General features: G+C 39.1%; 1 protein-coding gene across 1 annotated transcript; it reads left to right on the top strand.

The window, feature by feature from the left end:
• The first annotated feature begins 1,366 nt into the window (after positions 1–1,366).
• On the top strand, positions 1,367–14,748 carry psmf1 (proteasome inhibitor subunit 1). The gene is made up of 7 exons (XM_026166713.2): positions 1,367–1,608; positions 2,808–2,960; positions 3,890–3,972; positions 4,370–4,567; positions 10,038–10,094; positions 12,084–12,245; positions 13,970–14,748. Exons 1-7 carry the CDS (start codon positions 1,480–1,482, stop codon positions 14,019–14,021), a joined length of 834 nt encoding a protein of 277 aa, XP_026022498.1. The 5' UTR covers positions 1,367–1,479; the 3' UTR covers positions 14,022–14,748.
• Positions 14,749–19,738: the final 4,990 nt, after the last annotated feature.

Here is a 19,738-nt window from a genome sequence, read left to right as displayed (position 1 = left end):
GGATCAAAACAAAAAGCCGTACACAGTGAACCACTTCCGCTAACCCTGCGTTTGTTTTATCAAAACAAAATTGACTCGGTTTAAAAATATAAATTTACTTTTTTCCTGATCAAGTTGGGATCATTAAAATAGGTTCACACAAATAATACAATAACAAGCATAAAATGCCGTCTGAAAATTAATCAACTGACATTTTAGATTTTTTTAAATTATCGCTTGTGTTTTTGATGCGTACATATCTTTATTCTTTAGATCAGGGGTCTTAAAGCTGTAGGCCACTGCTGGCATTGTCATCTTATTGGAGAGCACTTTAGTGTTCTAGGAGTACAAAAACAAACAAACAAGAAAACACACAAATATCTTAGAAAATGTAGTGTTTAGTTTGTTTTTGAATTTCAAATATTGTATAACAAGATAAAATTGCAAAGGTGAACGCATTTCTTCCCTCACTATTAACTAACTGAAGCCTTTCATTGAACTGCCAAATAAACAAATTGGTACTCTCTTTCTGGCCAGACACGTGGCAGCATTTCTGTTATATTTATTTAACAACATAAAAATGCAGAAATAAGTGATTTTTGACTGCTAGTGAAAACTGTTTTCTTTACAAATAACTCTCACTGAACTAACACAGCCAATCCCTCAACATGTTTGTACTCTCTGCTCATATTGCTTTCATATAAAATCATTTTTTGCTTTTTAAGGAACTTATTTTAACATTGCACTTATTGCACCCTAACAATAAATAAATAAATAAATAAATAAATAAATAACTTCAAGGGTCAAATTGTACTATATTTCTTCATGTCAATATACACGCCCCAAGTAGGGGTGACGTGGGCTGCAAGTGGCCCCCGGCCTGCGAGTTTGAGGCCCATGTTTTAAATTAACAGTTATACAGAGATATGAGCTCTTTTAAGATGCAATGAATTGAAGTAGGGCCGATTTCAACATTATTATATTTAACCCAAACAAAATAAAACCCAGGTATGAGAAAAATATTTTAGTTTGGTGCATTGGTGCACATGTTTTGTAAGGATGAAAAACGCAACACTTCATGCCTACATGACATGAAGAGTTGAGTTTGTATTTTAATACTTCGTCTAAATTTCCCCCTTACAAATACACTCACATTATAGTAAAAGTAACCAAGAAACTAAGAAAAACTGAACTGAAATAAGAAAACCTAATCTGAGAGTGAATCAAAATGAAACTTAATTGAAGCTAAAAATACTAAATGAAATAGAAATAAAGCTTAATGAAAAAAGGTCATTACGTCACATAATATCACTGGATATTTGCAGATATGTACCGTTCGGTCAGCTCTCTGGTGCTTTTAAACTGAAAAGCCGGGAAGCGGAAATGGTTCCTGTTGCTTGGCACCGAACTGCAGCTTGACTCAGTGAAGCTGCTACACAGACTTTCGTTTTCATTTCTTTTGCCTGAAACTGTACCGATGTTGGCAGATTGAAGGAAAACATGGCTGGCTTGGAGGTGTTGTACACCTGTGTCGCAGGTAACATCACCTGCCCGCAGGACGCCGTTGTGTGTTTTGTTCACTGGGAGTTGATAAAGAACGGATACAGGTGCATCGGCTCAGGAGACGAGGTGAGTTCGCTTAGTTTAGCTAAATCTTGTGTTAAATTATCCCACATTATGGCAAAGATAATATTTTCTTTTTACATCATTCTAACGCCAAATTGTGGAATGCAAATTAAATATTAGCAAAAAGATTCTGTGTATGTGGTTTTCGATGTTTTTCAGACCGTAATTCCAATAATTCTTAAAATGTCGGTTTTTCCAAGGGAGTTCTGTATGTAATTCTCAATGTACATTAGCTATAGCTTCATAAACAAGCATCACCTCCCGTGTCAAGCTGACGTTAACGCGAAGAATTTAAAAGTGTGAGAAATGCATTTTAGGTTTCTTTAATCCAACTGTCATGGCTGATATTCAGTTTGACGGCATCTGTTTTAAGAGGGACAGTTTACCAAAACTGTCATGTCATCTTTAGCTGGCTAACCCACTGGGGGCAGTCATCCTGAAACACCACGGGAGTTTATGACACAGATTCGTGTTAGTGTGCAGCCTTGCTATCCTCCACCCTCTCCCATTGTTCATTTTACAGAAATCAACAGGTAATCAGTATTATTTTTAAAATGAAGCATTTATAATGAGATTTAACGTGAAAAGGGAAACGTTTGGCATCTCCGTGTGATTGTTTTACATAAAAACACTCTGGAATGACACCTACCATTTAGTAAAGTGACCCAGTTCCAAATGAGACATTTCTCTTTATTTTGAACATGATGACATGTTGAAAAGTTTTTTTTTCTTTAGATATAAATAATGAGAAATTTTTATGCACCTAAAAATGAATTCACTCTACCGGATTTTTATGTGTATCATTATCATTATTATATTTATTTTTTCCACGTTCGTTTTTTATTTTATTATGTGGAATTTTTACGTTATTGACCAATGTTGTTTTGTCACATTTTAATTATAGGGTTAGTCTTGTTTATGTTAGCTAGTTTTAGTCTGTTTTACTGCAGCAACACAAGAATCTGCAATATGTTTACAATTTTTTACAACAATCTTACAACCTTAGTGATGAGATTAGTATATGTTATATCTAATAATAACACATATTTCTTGCTGTAGTTCTTATGTATTGTTTTGTTATTTGCAGTGAACTGGCCAAATTCTGATAACAAATATTGTGAAAAGAAAAAGCAGGTTTCTGATTGAATTGACCCCCTTTGTTTTTATCTGTCTTCACGGCCTCTGTGACCTTCCTGCTCCAGGCCCGCAGCAGTGATAAGAAGTCCGAGCTGCTGCCTGCTGACTGGAGTAACAACAAAGAGCTGTACAGTCTGCGATACAAAGCCAACAACAGTGACACCCAAATGCTCCTCAAGGCAATCACTGTTGATTCCACCTTGATCTTCAATCTGATGGTAAGCACATAAACATTTGATTTGAATCTTAATTAGTTTTCTAGACAATGGCAATTTAAAATAGTGCTTTAAAAATTATGGTAGTGTGTGGGTTTTTTCCCTCTATTAATGACAGCAGAAACCTGAAATTTTGCATAATTACGAGGACGTTATACTGCCACTGTTCTATCAAAGTTTAAAACGAATGTCCTCATATGTGGATCTCGTTTTTCTCAGAAACAAAAATTATGTAAAAAAAAAAAAAGAAATCTGGTAAGTCTTAGTTTTTAAATTCATCAGGTTCCAATCAGCCCAAATAGCAAAGAGAAATTTAAAATGCCATGAAAGAGTTCAGGTCTTAGGAGGTTAAGAAGAAGATTTTTTCCTCTGGATTATTTTTCATTGGAGCACTGATATAGACCGACCAGTTTATCCTGCATTTCCGTCCTGATGTAAGGATCCATAAAAAGCCTTAAAAGGGATCAAGTCAGATTTTCTAAGTTTGAATCTTGATGTTCAGAGCAGACATCACTGCAGCCAGGGGTGAGGTCGCAAACACTTTACTTTTAAATTTGTGTTTTTTTCGGTCATTCGAGTTTGTATCGATTAAAATGTTTCGATTAGTTTAGTGTTTAGTTCAGTGAGTTTTAGTTTTTGTCATTCATATACGGGTCGTATTACTGCACTGTAAGACTGGAGAAATGTAGATCTATGCAAAGATCTGACACACAGTTGCGTAAAATAAGAAAATATGATTTAGGTTCAGTTTATTATTTGCTAGTTTGTTGAGATATTATTCTCCATGTTAATCTATCTTTTTAATGGATCGTGTGTGTGTGTGTGTGTGTGTGTGTGTGTGTGTGTGTGTGTGTGTGTGTGTGTGTGTGTGTGTGTGTGTGTGTGTGTGTGTGTGTGTGTGTGTGTGTGTGTGTGTGTGTGTGTGTGTGTAGAACTCCAGCACACAGCAGGTGTCGGACTTAACGGTGAACATCAACGACCACGTGAACACTGACCAGCTTCACACATTTGACAGGTTATTTTTTTGAGCTGCTCTACTTTATTAAGCTTTTATTCTGTTGTCTTATGTTGTTCTGATTATTATAATTGTTGTGTTAGACTTTTGGATCCTGTAAGGGACAAACTTTCCAACTTTAGGAAGAAATGTATAAATAGTAATAAAGTATGCCTCGTACTCAGCCTGCCTTTTAAGGTCATCTCAGATTGATACCCACTTGTTGTTGAAATCTTTTATTTGTTGGAAAAAGCCTATTATAAAAAGGTTGTCTGATAGGGAGGGTGGCCTTGAAGGGCAGTTTGTTTGATAACTAAAGATTATTTTGAATTGTGAGTCATGCTTAGCAACTCTGGTATAGTCAGAAAATAAACATATAGAGCTGAAAAATAAATGAAGTCATCTCTCTTCTCTGCAGTGTGTTCAAAGATGCAGACAGTTTGTCAGAGAAGGTGAAGACTCAGCTGCTGCCCCCCCTGGACAGACCGACCGGACAGAGAGCAGAGAGGAAGAGTCAGCGGGATGAGGAAGAGGAGGCGCAGAGAAGAAGAGGAGAGGACAGTGACCCCCTCCGTATTCCCAGCAGGAATCCTCGCCAGGGGACACACCCTCACTGGTTGGTGATGATACAAACTGTGCATGCAAAACTTTACAACAAAACTCATGAACTGATCGTTAAATATGTACATTTTACTGTCATGTGTGACACACAGTTATGGTTGGCACATATTTGTAATGTTCCTGGTTTCTCTCTCTTTTGCATTTGTGGAAAAAAAAGGATACTGCCTGAAACTATGAGTCAAATAGAGATAATAACGAATGCCTTGCTTACTAATTTTTCTATATCCACCTACTTTTGCTCATTAATGAGGTTCTCCCACCAGCATAGGATCAAGTAATTAATCTAATGTACATTCATGAAGTTTTAACCTTATATTTGTGGTATTTCTAGTTTTACTCAGGCTGAATATAGTTTAGTCTATTCATTGGCAGTCTGGCCTGTTCAGGTTTTCCGGTTTTGTGTGCATTAATGTGCATTACTCACTCACTTAATAAATTCGAACAGTCTAAAAGTCCAGTTTAACCTTGAACGATTTTAGATTTGTTTGCACTTTGCAGACTTGGAAAGAACTACATGACGGAAAATCAATGAACAACCAACAAGTTGTAATCCTTAACATTTTCATGGCATCAGGGCCTCGTGTTATTAATATTTATGACTGACATTTTGGCATTTGATACACACACACACACACCCCTGGATGTGCTGAGATTGTGGCTTGTAATACGTCTAGACGGAGCATCTGTTGGCAAATGAGGACAGAGCTCAGGCTGTGTGTGTGTGTGTGTGTGTGTGCGTGTGTGCGTGTGTGCGTGTGTGTGTGTGTGTGTGTGTGTGTGTGTGTGTGTGTGTGTGTGTGTGTGTTTTACTCATGTTCAGGGACCTAAATCTGTTTATACATTCCCTTCTGGGGACACAAAGCAAGTTCCCATAAATTAATTATTACAAGGAAAGACTTAGTTTAACGTTCTGGTAAGTGTCCAGAGAATGAATGTGAGTGTAATAAGTGTGTGTGTTTTTGTAACATCCTCTATATCAGCGGTCCCCAACCTTTTTTGCGCCGCGGACCGGTTTATGTCCGACAGTATTTTCACAGACCAGCCTTTAAGGTGTTGCGGATAAATACAACAAAATGAAACCACTACCGGTACCAAAAAAGGAAGATTTATTCATAACACACAGGAAAAGACCCAGGGAAACAGAGTTAACGATAAAATCAATTTTAAAAAAAAGATAAAAACCCTGTGGGCTAAGCAGAAGGTTTGAGTAAGGTTAGGGTGAGGCGAGTCAGAGAGCAGTAAGTACAGACACAGTGTTGTAAAGAAAAGAGGTCTGAAGGCTCTTAGTGAAACACTAGTCATCACTCTCCTTCTCATATTTGTTCACAGTCCGCAAGCAAGCGGCCATTAGCCAAAACAGGGATGATATACTGCACCTGTCCTGCACTATTACGCTGCACTATTTTATGTAGCTTGCCAAATTACATCAAATAACATGATCCATGGTCGTAGCTATAGACAGTACCAAAGATGGATGGAGCCACTCTCTGGTGTGTTAAGTCTCTTTTGAAACAGACGTGATAAGACCGGAGTGCATCTGACTTACAAGCTGAGGATATTGTCGTCTCACAGGTTAACAGCTTGTCATTACCTAGTGAACGTACCCTGGATAATCATCATTTCTGAAAATTAGAATTTCCACAATTTACCAAATACATTCATCTTTTAATCAGTTTGACCTGATTGAGCCGATAAAGGCATCAGAAAGCGTTTGCTGAGGTCAGGGCTGTGACCACGCCTAACTTTTTTGTCTTTGATATTAACTAAGGAGTTTTTTTTCCTTACTGAAAATGGACCTTTGGGTGGCTGACTGTAAGTAAGCACGATTGCTCAGCATATAGTTAAGGCAGGGAGTCTGGGCTACCTTTTGTAACAGATGTCTTGGCATTTTCCTGATGATTCTACACATTTGAAAAACGAAAAACTACTTACGATATGAATTAAGCTCCATTTAAAAATGTTTAAACATATTTTTCTTTGGTGGAAAAGAATGTTTTGGCAACAGCTTTCTTTCTGTCTAGAACAGTATGTATTTTAGTCATTCATAGTGACACAAAGCAAAGCCAACACAGGGTGGTTGGATGGTGCTAACAGATGAGCTAAATTTAGCTCATCTGCAAAAATCTGCTTAGTGTGTCACAGTAGATGTTATAGTGTAGTCATAGAAAAATGGCAGGTAGATGTAGCAAATAAGTTAGCTTGGATAAATTAGCTGTCCTTTTTTTACATTTTATTTTGTGAAATAAGATGGAGTGCAATTTATCCATGTTAGCAGGAAATCATTAGTCAGAATAAAGTAAGAATAAACCAAACAGTCCCTTAGATTAATTTCACTCTAGTCCATCTCTGCAGACGTGGTTCACTACCTGGCTAAGCTTAACTAGTTAACTTTAAGAAACACCAGTGCATTGGCACATACTGGTGTTTTAATGGGTGATGTTTGATAGAACAAAAGCTGAAGAGAGCAGGGTTGTTGTTTTTTTGTTTTTTTTAATTCGTTCATTGTTTATATAGTAAACGTGAAAATCTTTAACATCCACTAAAAGTGACTTTAAATTTAACTTATGGCAGCATTTTCTGATAAAAATGCGCATTTTGTTTGGTGATGTTAAATGTGGTTATCCTGGAAATGAAGTCAGTGTAACGTCATCTGAAGTGATGGAAACATGAGCACATGTGTGAGCGAGAGCTGCGAGACAGAATCACTCTGACTTTCACTCCTCATCTCATCTCCCTCCTCCTCTTCCTCCCCCGTCCTCTTAGCCATGACCCGCTCAGATGAGATGCGAGATGATGTCAGCACTTTATCGACCTCCTGCTGTCACCTCCTTGTCCCGAGAGAGGTGCAGACAGAGGGGGAGGGAGATGAGGATGAGAAACGGTGACAGATGGGAGAAAGTAAAAGTTAAGAGGAGAACAGACCAAGATAATGGAGAGAAAGTAAGAAAGCACTCCTGAATCCTTAAGAGACGATTCGGGAGTAACAATTCAGAGAAACAAGCAGAGTGATGGCAAAAGCAAAGACAAGACAAGGGAGGGGGCAGAACCTGAAGACCTGAAGGTTGGATGAATCAGATGTGGGACTCTCCACCAGTCTTACTAGAAGCTGAATCAAGCATGCCTGTGTGTTTCCATTTTTAAAGTTACTCTTAGAGCAACTGTCTTTTATAAATGACATTAGTCATTGATGATTCTAAGCTGCAGGATCCAGTTAAAGTGAAATAATGATTGTAGGATCAATAAATAAATGAGAATTATAAAATAAATAGATAACATGTTTTTGTTAAGATGGAAACTGTTACCCCCCAAACATCTAGGAAATGTTAGAGAATCAGAATTAGTTTTCAAAAGTTAAACTCGCAGATTCTTAAAACGTGTTGCTTTTTGCTGACCACTTAAAGTCCTTTAGACTACAATCAGAAAAGTCCAGCTGGGATTTGAACCAGGAACCTTTCTGTTGTGAGGTGACAGTGCTAACAACTCCTTTACTGTGTCTCCTCAGTCCTTCAGTCTCCCAAAAGCTGACTTCCCAAAAGTTTTCACATTTGGGAAGCCTTTTAAAAAGTAATTTTTTTTAAATTTTTGCATTCTTTTAAATATACCAGAATCAGAATACTTTAATAATCAATAAGGTAACTATGTATGTAAAATAATGAACCAGCTAGCGATTGTCAAATGGACATCAATATTCTGCATTCAAAATGCAATAAAACTAAATTTTCTACATCAACTATCGTCCCAAAGTTGAGCATTTTTAATGTCTAAAAAGAACCAGATTCAGTCGTCTCAAACAAGCCTGGAAAGGGAATGTTCAAATTATATGAGGTCCATGTATGTACAATTACGTACAGCTTTCAGACCACTCTAAATGACAACTGATCTATTTTTTCTACTCTTGGCTCTAAATGATGTCACTAAGAGAGGATTTCCCTAATATGGTCGTCTGGCACAGCTCTTTTTGGAAATCCACAAAAGTTGATTCTGTTCATCTGGATGTAACGTTTTCAGTGGCAGAAACCTTTTGTTTCCAACAATGGGCTGGCAGATCAGTTAATTGATCATTGATATGCAAATTCACATGACCATTGATCAACAACCACTGATCAAAGCCCGTGATCAATGGCCACTGATCAATGTCCATGAGTACCATTCACAGAGAGTTGGGGAATGGCTGCGATCACCGCACTGTATGATGGTGAGAGATGTACCCTTAGGCCCCCTCCTTGAGAATTTACATATTAATGATCAAGGAACTGACCTCCCAGCCCATTGTTCCTTCAGTTATGCTAGTTTAAGTCATTATGCAAATGTACACTTTATAAGATTGGGGAAACCTGCAGTCAGCTGAGACTGAAGAAGTCACCTGGATGAGTGACGAAAAGTTTCTCCCACTGAAAACGTTGCGTCCAGATGAACAGAATCAGCTTTTGGGGATTTTCTTCCCTGGATGATTGAGCATCCATCAAGTGTGTTTTTCACCAGAGATTTTTCTTTACGTTTCGCTCTGAGAATCTTCACCTTCTGGTTGTCCTGACAATTTGACTGCCTGAAGTAAGTCCTACTATTATCCCAGAGGACCAAAGGAGGAAATGCCGGGGTTTCAGTGCTGGAACTGTCCCACTGATTATCATGGGGAATGTGAGGCGCTTAGTCAGTGATATGGACGAGCTCGGTGAGCTGATTAAGACTCAGAGGGAACACCGTTAGTGGAGTTTGATGTGCTCCTTGCAGACGTTGTCATGGCAGCAACCAGAAATGTGGAAGGATTGTGATTGAAAAGTAGTCTCCTCTCGAACACGCTGCTGCGAAGGAGCGTTTCAGTGGCGTGAATATTAAAGCGCATGCTGAATGCATTAACATGCCTGAGAGAGTTCGTCATATCATTGAATTCAGTTTGAATCACCGCACTTGGGATGTCTTCCTCAACTGACGAAGGTCCTCCAAATGACCGTGGCTGTGTGTGGTAAATGGCTATGGATAATTAATGGACCCAGACCATCCTCTGCACCACTTAGCGGACATGCAGCCGAACTCATTTTTCTCACTCTTTTATCTCCTCAGAAACATGGACACATACAGAAAGTCTTTACCACCTCATAACACATTCGTTTTACGTTTAAGCTGCTCATTGTATGATATAAGATTTTTACATTTTTATAATTTTACTTTTATTGTAAGGTGTTTTTATTGTTTTCGCTCTTGCAGTGGTGAATTTTGAGCATAAATAAAGTATTTATTTTTATTAGATGTTGGTGAAGAAGATCGTCGGTTGTGTTTCACGTATTTGACACGTTGCTAGCTGTTGTAGTTTGTTTTCCATTGTAAAATGATGTTAGACTGATCCTGTATTTAACTGGTTTTGATGTTTACGTGTGTGTGTGTGTGTGTGTGTGTGTGTGTGTGTGTGTGTGTGTGTGTGTGTGTGTGTGTGTGTGTGTGTGTGTGTGTGTGTGTGTGTGTTTCAGGCCCGACCCCATGGTTCCTCCGTTTGCAGCTGGGGGAGCAGATCTGGATCCCTTTGGGTGAGTCTGTCTCTTCCTGTCATGTTTAAATCCTTTAAATCTGTTTATGGAATTCAATCTCAGACATGCATTTAAGCATTCTCCTGGGTTTTCCCTAATCTGGGATTTGAGGATGAACAGTCGGCCCTCACAGCAGCGGACAGCTCTGGATTACTGGCGCGTGTCCAGCTGAAAGCGAAGCTTTAAGCTCAGATGTCAGAGAGTCGCAGAAAAGATGACAAACAAAAGCAGCTGCAGACTCAGAATCTAAGTTTAGTTTTAACATTAATTTTTTATCAGCTCGAGCTTTTCTATTGTGCTAACACAAGCTTTGTATTGAAGTACCTTCCACCAGGACACTTTTTAAATCACTGAAGGTTAATCTGATCTCCTTGTTTCCCCATATGTAGCTTTAAGTATCAGCTTGTCAAAATACCTCACTGTAATGTGGAAGTAAAGCAAATTAATCAAACCCAAGTTTTTGTTGAAAGCTGCCCTTTAATAACTGATTGATATTTTTACCCCAGGAGTATGCAGGCATTACTCTTCTACAATTAGTCCAGGTAGTGGCACCAGTATAAATTTCATAAAGAGAGCTATTGCTTGGCATACAGGGTTCAAAATCAAACATATTTTAGTCAGAAAAAGATATTAACATTTTAAAAGATCTCTACAAGTCGCACTATATATGATTCAGGGACTCTTCGCTTCTATGTAAACATGAAAACCTGGTTAAAACACACCTGTGGTCATAGTTGCTCAATGCTTGTCTTGCTTTGTTGCGCTTTCGTCACGTTTGTAATGTTGGTATGTTTGTGCTTTATGGTTTTTAGAGACTAAATTTAGCCCGTCCAGAAGGCGGCTGATGGCACATTGTTTTTTACAGTATAGATGTTATAAAAGATGGACATAGTTACTGTGACATCACCCACTCTTAAAACCTCGCCCTAATTATTTTTGCTGTCAGCACTTAGTGTTGTGTAACCAGATGAGACTAGCAAGGTTAATGAGAGTAACAGACAAATCTGAAGGTAATGGGCGAACACTGGACAGTCCTCTTATTTTTCTTTAAAAGTGGCCATAATTTACAAAATGATCTCCCCGTTTTATTCAGTATGACCTGAAACAGGCGACTCAGCCCATGAAATCTCCAGGAAAGTGTTTAATGAGGTCTCAGAGAGTGCCGTTTTCCCACAGACTTCTTTATAACCACCAGGAGTCGTCTCCTTCTGGCCATTAGAAATAAAGTTTGCTTAAGACACTTTAACATCAACTTCCCTTTTCAGACTCGAACGAAGCAAACATCTCCAAACTGAGTCGCAGCTATTATGTAACTAGTTTTCTTACAGTTTTTAATAATTGCTAAACTCAACCCCACCTTAAGATTTTTCTGGTTCACTTACAAGGTGAGCTTTTGGCCGAGCCCTGCAGAAGAGCCAATAAGGCCCATGAGAGGTTTTTAATGGCAGCCAAGTGATCCAGTATGACCCACAGCACATGTACACAATGTAAAAAGGGCAGAGGGCATCCATTTGTATATGTTTTTGGGTTGTGTTGCAAGATGTTATCCCCCCTAACCTGTGCTTCAAGTACACTGATAAAGTGGGCGTGTTTAAAAACCAACTCAAGGTGGACTTTATTTGTTGTGTTTAGTGTGTATTAGCGTTTTGTTCTTTGGTTTGATTTCTGTACTGGGGAGCTCTTTACGACGTCTGTTTTTGAAACAGTCTTGTTTGGATGTCGAGCGTGGTGTAAGCTGGATAATACTTTTGAAACCGCCGCTCCGCGGTGGGTGGTTTTTAGCTCCGTCGTCATCCATTACAATCATGAAAGTACAACTTGTTTAGGATTTTTTTTTATGTTATAATAACATTAATGTTACTTAACTAGTGATTTATTTTTAAACACTTTCAGATAAAACCTGTAGCCTGTTTATCTTTGACAAAGTCAACAAAACCAGCTGACACGTGTCCTTCTCTTGAATCTCTGAACTCCACCTTGCCTCCTCAGTTCTCGTGGTGGTGGTGGGATGATAGTCGACCCCTTGAGGTCAGGTTATCCTCGCTCTGGCTTTGACCCGTCTAGTGGGATACCAGACATTCTGCCTCCTGGAGCCGTTCCCCCAGGAGCTCGCTTCGATCCGTTTGGACCCGTCGGACGTCACAGACCAGGGTGAGACACACACACACACACACACACACACACACACACACACACACACACACACACGCCTCCATCTGTCTGCACTAATTCAGGCTGTAACAGCTCCTCAGCTGTGAGGCTCCACTGAACCTCTCAAAGGGTCAAAGACACTTTGAATTTCGACATAAAATAAATTCTCAAAAAAAAAGATCTTATCTTTCGACTTGATCAAAAATCCAAATCCAAGAGCAGCGTTAAATCAGTCAGTGGTCTTATTAAAGATTTTTTTTTTTTTACTTCTCAGCTGCAGCTTCACCAGATTTAATTCAGCAGAAATGAAACACAACAAAGCTGCACCCATTTTAATCTCAGTAATACCAGATGGCCTCTCCATTTTAGCAATTTAAAGAGTTTTGAGGAGCCACCTTACATAATGGAGGCAGCTCTTGACTCTGTGTCAATCCAAATAAAGGCTTATAATGGTTACAACATCTTAGATTTGTATGATTTACTCCACTGAAAGATACATTCTTCACAGAACAAATAAGAAAATTGAAAGCAGCTTTGAAGCAAATTAAATACAACAGTTGTGTAATTTCTTATGTATTACAGAAACATTTGGTGCCATTTTCAAGATTCATTGTAAAATAAAACTTTGCATGATTATTAGATAATCATGCAAAGTTGCCTTAAAGTTGTTGTTTTTGATATAAACGTGAAGATAATGACAGAAAAAAAAGTATATTAGTCACCTTCCAGCCTCATATATAGACACAGATTTTAGTGACTCTATAGCTAAATAGACTAATAAACCAGATTTAATAAACAAGTAAAGGTTGCCTGTTGTCCTGGAAAAAAAACCCGTCTTAGTTCTGTAGTAAGATTGTGTGTTTAAAGTTCCAGTCGCTCGGTGTCAGTCCAACAGCCGCGACCGTCCAGCTCAAGTTCCTGCTGGAGAGGCAGAGGAGTCCCCAGCAGCATTTTCAGCAAATGCAATGAAGCAAAGCAAAATCGCCTGCTTGGCATTTATCTAGCTCCAAACTGATATAGATGAAACTCACAAATGAGACAACCATAAGGAAAATAATTAGATGAAGGATGCCTCTGTTTGCAGCCTTAAGTGCTGTGAGTGTGCAGAAATGCATACACAGTTTTTCAATCTGCTTCTGTTATGAAGCTTTTCAGCCCAAAATAAAGGACAGAAAGCACTAAAGAGGGTTTAATTGTTAGAGCCTCTGCTTTGTGTTGTGAACAACTGAAATCACTGCAACAAGAACTTTTGTGCTTTCCAGGTTGACTGTGCATTATCTTGAATTATAAAGGAGACACACCGAAAACTTTTCCAAATAAAATAGCAAAAATCAGTCCAACAGCAGGCAGTGGACTCCACTAATCATTGGCAGGCGGTGTATTTGCTCCATTACCTAACCCTGCCCTGCAGGCCTCAGCCTGAACACCAGGAGTCAAAATAAAAATAAGACAAAATGTGAAAAAATGACAGTATATAAAATATGACGATGGTGAATGGGCCAGCACCTTCTTATTCAGCTGAGCACTTGGTTACTCCTCATTCACCAAATCACACACACATTCATACAGCACTTTTATCTATGTCCAATCTGTGCACTCACACTCGATCCTTGCCCAAGTAGACTTAAGACGTGTGCACAGCAGGAGTCGGGGATCGAACCACCCACCTTCCACTGGCTACAGTAACAACAGCTCTGTGTGTTTCTCTTGTTTTTGTTTTTTAGGCCGGATCCAGACCACATGCCCCCTCCTGGCTACGATGACATGTTCATGTAGTACCCTGGATTGTTTCCCGATTTTCTACTTCCTGTTCAGCATCTTTTCCTCCAGCCGATAGCAGCCGCCTTCTCCTCTCTGAGGGTTTGGTTTCATCCGTGTTTGTGGCCTGAAGATTTTCATTTTTCTCTTTTTGAGAAGGAGGGGTTGTTTTCTGATTGCTCATTTCATATGAATTAAATCTTTAGGATGCAAACTGACATAACAAAAACCCAGTTACTGCTGTCTCAAATATCCGTGACTTTGAAATGAAAAAGTTGCTCCAATGTAAAAGAGCCCCTAAAAGAACAATGCCATACAGATGAAGGTCGCGCATAATAAACTCATATTTTGTCTTTTATACTGACATCTGAACATTGCTGAGCAGTATTATTTTGTGAAGTAATGAGGTGAGATTTGGCTGCAGGGCGAGATCTGCGAGTCTGGAGATTACTGCATAAATGAAAAATCTCACCTTTGATCAACAGAACCACCGAGATGCTTAAATCTAAAAACATGTACGAGTGAAAACCCCTCTCTCTGCCCTTTGCTTCCTAAATAATAGATCCCATCAAACTCCATCTACCAGTTTATTAATAAAAGAGTGCTTCTTCTTTTTCATTTTTGATGTGAAAATATTAAAGAACACTGAAACATGGTTCTTTATTTGTGTTTAGATTGTTGTCAATTGAACAAGTCTATTTAATGATCTCAGTAATATATACTGAATAAAAACCCTTTGACGAGATGCTCTGGTTTTTGTTACTGAACTTTTTTTTTTTTCTATAAACTGCACATCAGAGATGGACATACCCACTGTTGCATCCTCTACAGTAGCTACTGTGTTGGTACCTGACAGTAATCAGGAATTTGGGTTTTCGTCATATTTTTTTTTTAACTTACCAATTAGTGCGAGCTAGCTTGGCCAGCTAAAACTGTACAGGTGCGTTCACAGAGAAACACAATCTGACTCATAGTGTAAAATTACTCACCAAAACTGGATCACAGGTACCTTGGACAGGCTGTAGTACAACTAACACAAATCATATTATTGGTAATAAAATGTTCTCAGAGGGCCAACAGCACAATCGGGATCTTAAGGTCGAGATCCATGTCTGTCGACTCGACCAAAGCAGCCATAGCCTAAATTTAAATGGTAAATGGCCTGTATTTATATAGCGCTTTACACATCCAGTCATTCACCCATTCACACACTGGTGATGGCAGCTACATTGTAGCCACAGCCACCCTGGGGCGCACTGACAGAGGCGAGGCTGCCGGACACTGGTGCCACCGGGCCCTCTGACCACCACCAGTAGGCAACGGGTGAAGTGTCTTGCCCAAGGACACAACGACCGAGACTGTTGGGCAACCTTCCGATTACAAGGCGAACTCCCAACTCTTGAGCCACGATCGCCCACAGTTTTAATAATTTTAATAATAACGAGTTCACATCTCAAAGTTTTTAAGAAGGTAAACCGCATTCATGGAGTCTAAAACAGTTTCAACGTCAGGCTGTAAAATAGTTTATTTTAGTTGTAAGGTTGGATACTTTCACGTGGGAGACAGTGGATGCTGACTCACTGTTGGAAGCAGCCTCAAGTGGCCAGCAGAGGAACTGCAGTTGTGGCACTGACTTAATTTCCAACCTCGGAGCTGTTAAACATCAGTATTAGCATACTGACATTAGCATTCAGTTTAACAGAGGCTCTGTCACCATGGTTGCAGACTGAGATGACGTTTCTCTTCAGCATCAGATCGTGGAGTTTAAACAGCTTGTTATAAACTCTGTGTTTTCAGGCCTTTTCTGTCTCACACTGTGTGCCTTTTTTTTAATCTTCTAACAAGCACCTGAGAGAGCGCTGCTGTGACCAGAGCATCAGTTTCCTGTGCTATATTTACCTCTCAGCACTCCCTGGGCAGAGGACTGGAGATGGCTGTTTGTCGCCTGCCTGCAGGGGAAATAACAGCTTGTTGAGCTGAAACTAATGAACAATACAGAGCTAAAGAGGAAGTTTGTGGACCAACTTTTTCTTACAGTGCTGGTTTCTTGAAGAGAAAAAAGGCCTGTAAAGAAAATGATTCATGGCAAACATGTAAGGTGAAAAGCTGATGAAGACCAGTGGCTCTAGAACCACACAAGGCTCATTTCTCATCACCCGTGGCTCCCTGTGTCTCTATGTGATAGTCAGGTCACCTGTGCATGGTGTACCCTGCCAGCCCTGGATGAACTGATTAATATTTTGGATATTTTTTTATTCTAAAGAACCCTGGCAGTAAGGAATATTTTTTATTCAATTCTGGAAACAAACACAGGGAGCAGAGAATCACAATGATGTCACTCCTGGTTTTCCTTAAAATTCTTGTAGCAGTATTTTGAACTAACTAACTATCCAATGGTCGTGTTTTTTAAATAAATAAAGGCATGAATAAGCTTCCTGCTGGGATCGCACTGGAACGTGTATCTGTCTGAGATGACAAAAAGATGAGATAAGATAACCTTTATTAGTCCCACAGGTGGGAAATTTGTTTTGTTACAGCAGAAAGTGGACAGTGCAAAATTATATAGAAAAATTAGAAGAAGAAAAAACACTGGAATAAGATAAGAATAAGATACTGTACACAACTGTACACAATATAATGAAATAGAATACAAATGCTATATACAATTGAGTATCATACAACGATGCCAGAAAGAGTAAAATGACTTGATTACAGCCTTAGTATGGTCAGTGAAACTTTGATCACACTAACATTTATCACATGGATTCAGGCTGTAGATTCAAGTTGCAACTGTGCATCTTTGTTTTAAACATGTCTCTCTTTAATTGAAGCAAACTGTGTTGCATCCAGACTTCCAGTTTTTCAGGGCAGGATCAAAGTCGTTTGTGAGACAGCCAAATGAATCTGGGTGTCGTTAGCATAGCTATGATAAGTGACCTTGTATTCTTGAAGGATTTTCCTTTAAAGAAAGCATGTAAAGACAACAGAGGCTCAAGGACTGATCTTTGGGGGACTCCATACAGTATTAGGGTTTTCTCTTATTCATAAGTAGAGAACATAATAATCATTATGAGGCCCAAATATGTTTCTAGCTTCATGCAGATTTTTTGTGGACCAAAACTTGCTCAAATAAACTGCAGCTCCTCTAACGACCACGTGAGGCTGTCACTAAAAGTGAGTCATACCCATGTTTAAATATCCAAAATCACAGCAGCAGCCCTTTTTGTTGTTGTTGTTGTTGTTTACAGCCGCCAGCTACAAAAAGAATTTTGAAATCAAATGATTGTTTCTCTCTTCAAAACAAATGTGAGGTGTATTATATTTTATTTAGATTTAAAATTAGGGGTCTGTGTGTCCTCACACTTGGAGTCCCTGAACTGGATTTCGTTTGATGTGTTTGTGCATTTGGGGCATTTTTAAAGAAATTCTCTGATGCTTTCTGAGGTAAATGTTCTCACACATCAAGAAGAAGTTTGTGCTCGAGTACTGATGAGTATTTGTGTGTGTGTTTGTGCAGCACTCATTCAGCACTAGTTAGCAGCTCTTGTGTGTGCATTGTATCTATGTTGTTTGTGGAAACAGCAAGCTAACCAAGCTAGCTAAGCACTCAACTGACTTGGAAAAGCCAACACAGGAATGGCTGCATGGTGTTCTTTTAAAATGTAAACTGAGTTTACCCATTTGAGCTCATTAGAGTTTGGACTGTGAGGTATGTTGCTCTGAGATGTTGTCAGCACACAGTTTCCTCCATGCTTTGACTTCCTCCTCTTTAAAATTCATAAAAAGAACAGTCTGTTCCCATTTATTTCAGGATATTTTAAAAGTTATAGTTTTAGTTTAACACCACATAAACAGCCTTTATGTTTTGCTTTGTTAGGATGTAAATGGCAGCCAGAAGAGGACAGTAAAAAAAGAGTGAGTGGGAGTGACAGGGACATAAATCAGTGTCTGAAAATCAAAACACAGCTCAGTCAGATTCATCTGATGTTTCTCCTATTAAATTTAATGAGAGGTTCTGTGTGAGGCATACTTACCTTTAGATCGTCAGGGGGTCTTTACTAATGCTCCTGTGTGGGTAGAAAGATAGGCAAGGTTCTCATTTTGTCTTGTGGAAAACAGTAATCTGTGACATTTATGAGTCATGCTGACTGGGGATCTATCTGACTCAAGAGCATAAATAAAAGGGACAAGAAACAAAAACAAGAGGAGACATAAAAAGACGTCATGCAGCTTTAAGAAAAAAGAACTCAGTTTAAAGACTGACAGTAATAACAATGAGACAGAGTCCTGGAGACAGACTAGAACATAGAATTTAATGCTAAAGAGCAAAGTCAGTTTTTAAAAATCTAAAAATAAGCCACAACCAGCTCAGCCGGGACACTCGGACACTTGAAGGGCGGAGTTTAAATATAAAATCCACTGCAGTGGTTAGATCTGCAGGCGTTTCAGTTAAGCTCCTATTGCTTACTTACCGTACAGTGTAGATGTTGATTGCATAGCTTTACAGCAATAACACAATTCAAGTTTATACTGGTTCCCTTAAGGCCTTCTATTTTGTTTTTTATATAGCCAGGGTTTATCTGCATGATGTCATATCCTTTTGTGAGATGAGTAACGATTAACAAAAAATATTTTTTGCAGCTTTTCCCAGAGAGCTGATATGAAGCCTCCACCATTTGTGATACTGTTTATACTATGATGATGATGATGATGATGATGATGTGTGGGTCTTTAAAAAGCTGCAACCTTCAAAGGTGTAAAGTTAAGCCAAGACAGAGAAACAGAAACTGCAGAGGAGGCCACTGGAGGCTGGCTGTAAAAGCAGGTCAGTCCCAGCAAACTCCCATATTAAAACATCGAACCCTACAGCAGAAATAATCAGGTTCATAAAAGTGCTTCAGTGTCTATAACTATTTTCTAACAACCTGACAACTGTATGAGTCACAATTATTTTATTTTGACATTCTTAACAAGTCAGCCACCCATTTGAATTTTATAAGGACTTGAACGTTTGCACTGCACATGCTCACACAGGCAGCTAGCTGATAGCTGTCTGCCAGGCTTCACCTCAGCTCATTCATCTCATACCTCAGTTTTAGTCAGTAAAATTTGGGGATTTTATTAATCCGTGACTATTAAACAGCCTTGGCCACAGCTTCCAGGTTAGAAAAGTGAAGCTGGTGCATAGCTGCCTTAAACTGAGATTCTTTCTGATGGTCAGCAGGGGGCTTTTCAGATTTTCCTATCGTTTCTTCTGTCCTATCCTATTGAATGCAATCATGCAAATTTAGCAAATCATGGTCTTAAAGTAAAAAACGAGTAGAAAGCGGGGTTTACTCTTACTCAGGGACAGCTCAAGCCCTCATCAGGTCTGATTTCAGAACTATGTGATAGTAACTGACAAAACATCCAAGACAGGATTTCACAAACCGTGTGGATGCGTCATGGTGTCTTCATCCATCTTTCACATACAGTCTATATCTGATACTCACCAGTGTGTAAGGTTGTTGTTATGTTTGATTTAAATAAGTTGAATTGAAGTTGGAAAAAGTTTTCTAAGTTTAACCCGGAGACAGAGGAAGCCTCCCTCTGATTGTGCAGTAACACCAGGTTGCACTGCTGCCACAGCGTGGGAGCTTAATGTGCAGGATGTTTGTCTCACCTCTGAACCTGATGAAATGCAAATAAGGTCCAGCAGAAGTTGAACTGCTAAATAAACACAGAGAGCAGCAGCC

The sequence above is a fragment of the Astatotilapia calliptera genome, chromosome 5 (assembly GCF_964374335.1).
Source record: "Astatotilapia calliptera chromosome 5, fAstCal68.1, whole genome shotgun sequence".
Classification (NCBI taxonomy): Eukaryota; Metazoa; Chordata; class Actinopteri; order Cichliformes; family Cichlidae; genus Astatotilapia; species Astatotilapia calliptera.
The sequence above is the reverse complement of the archived record's forward strand: the minus strand, read 5'-3'. Positions and strand labels throughout refer to the sequence as shown.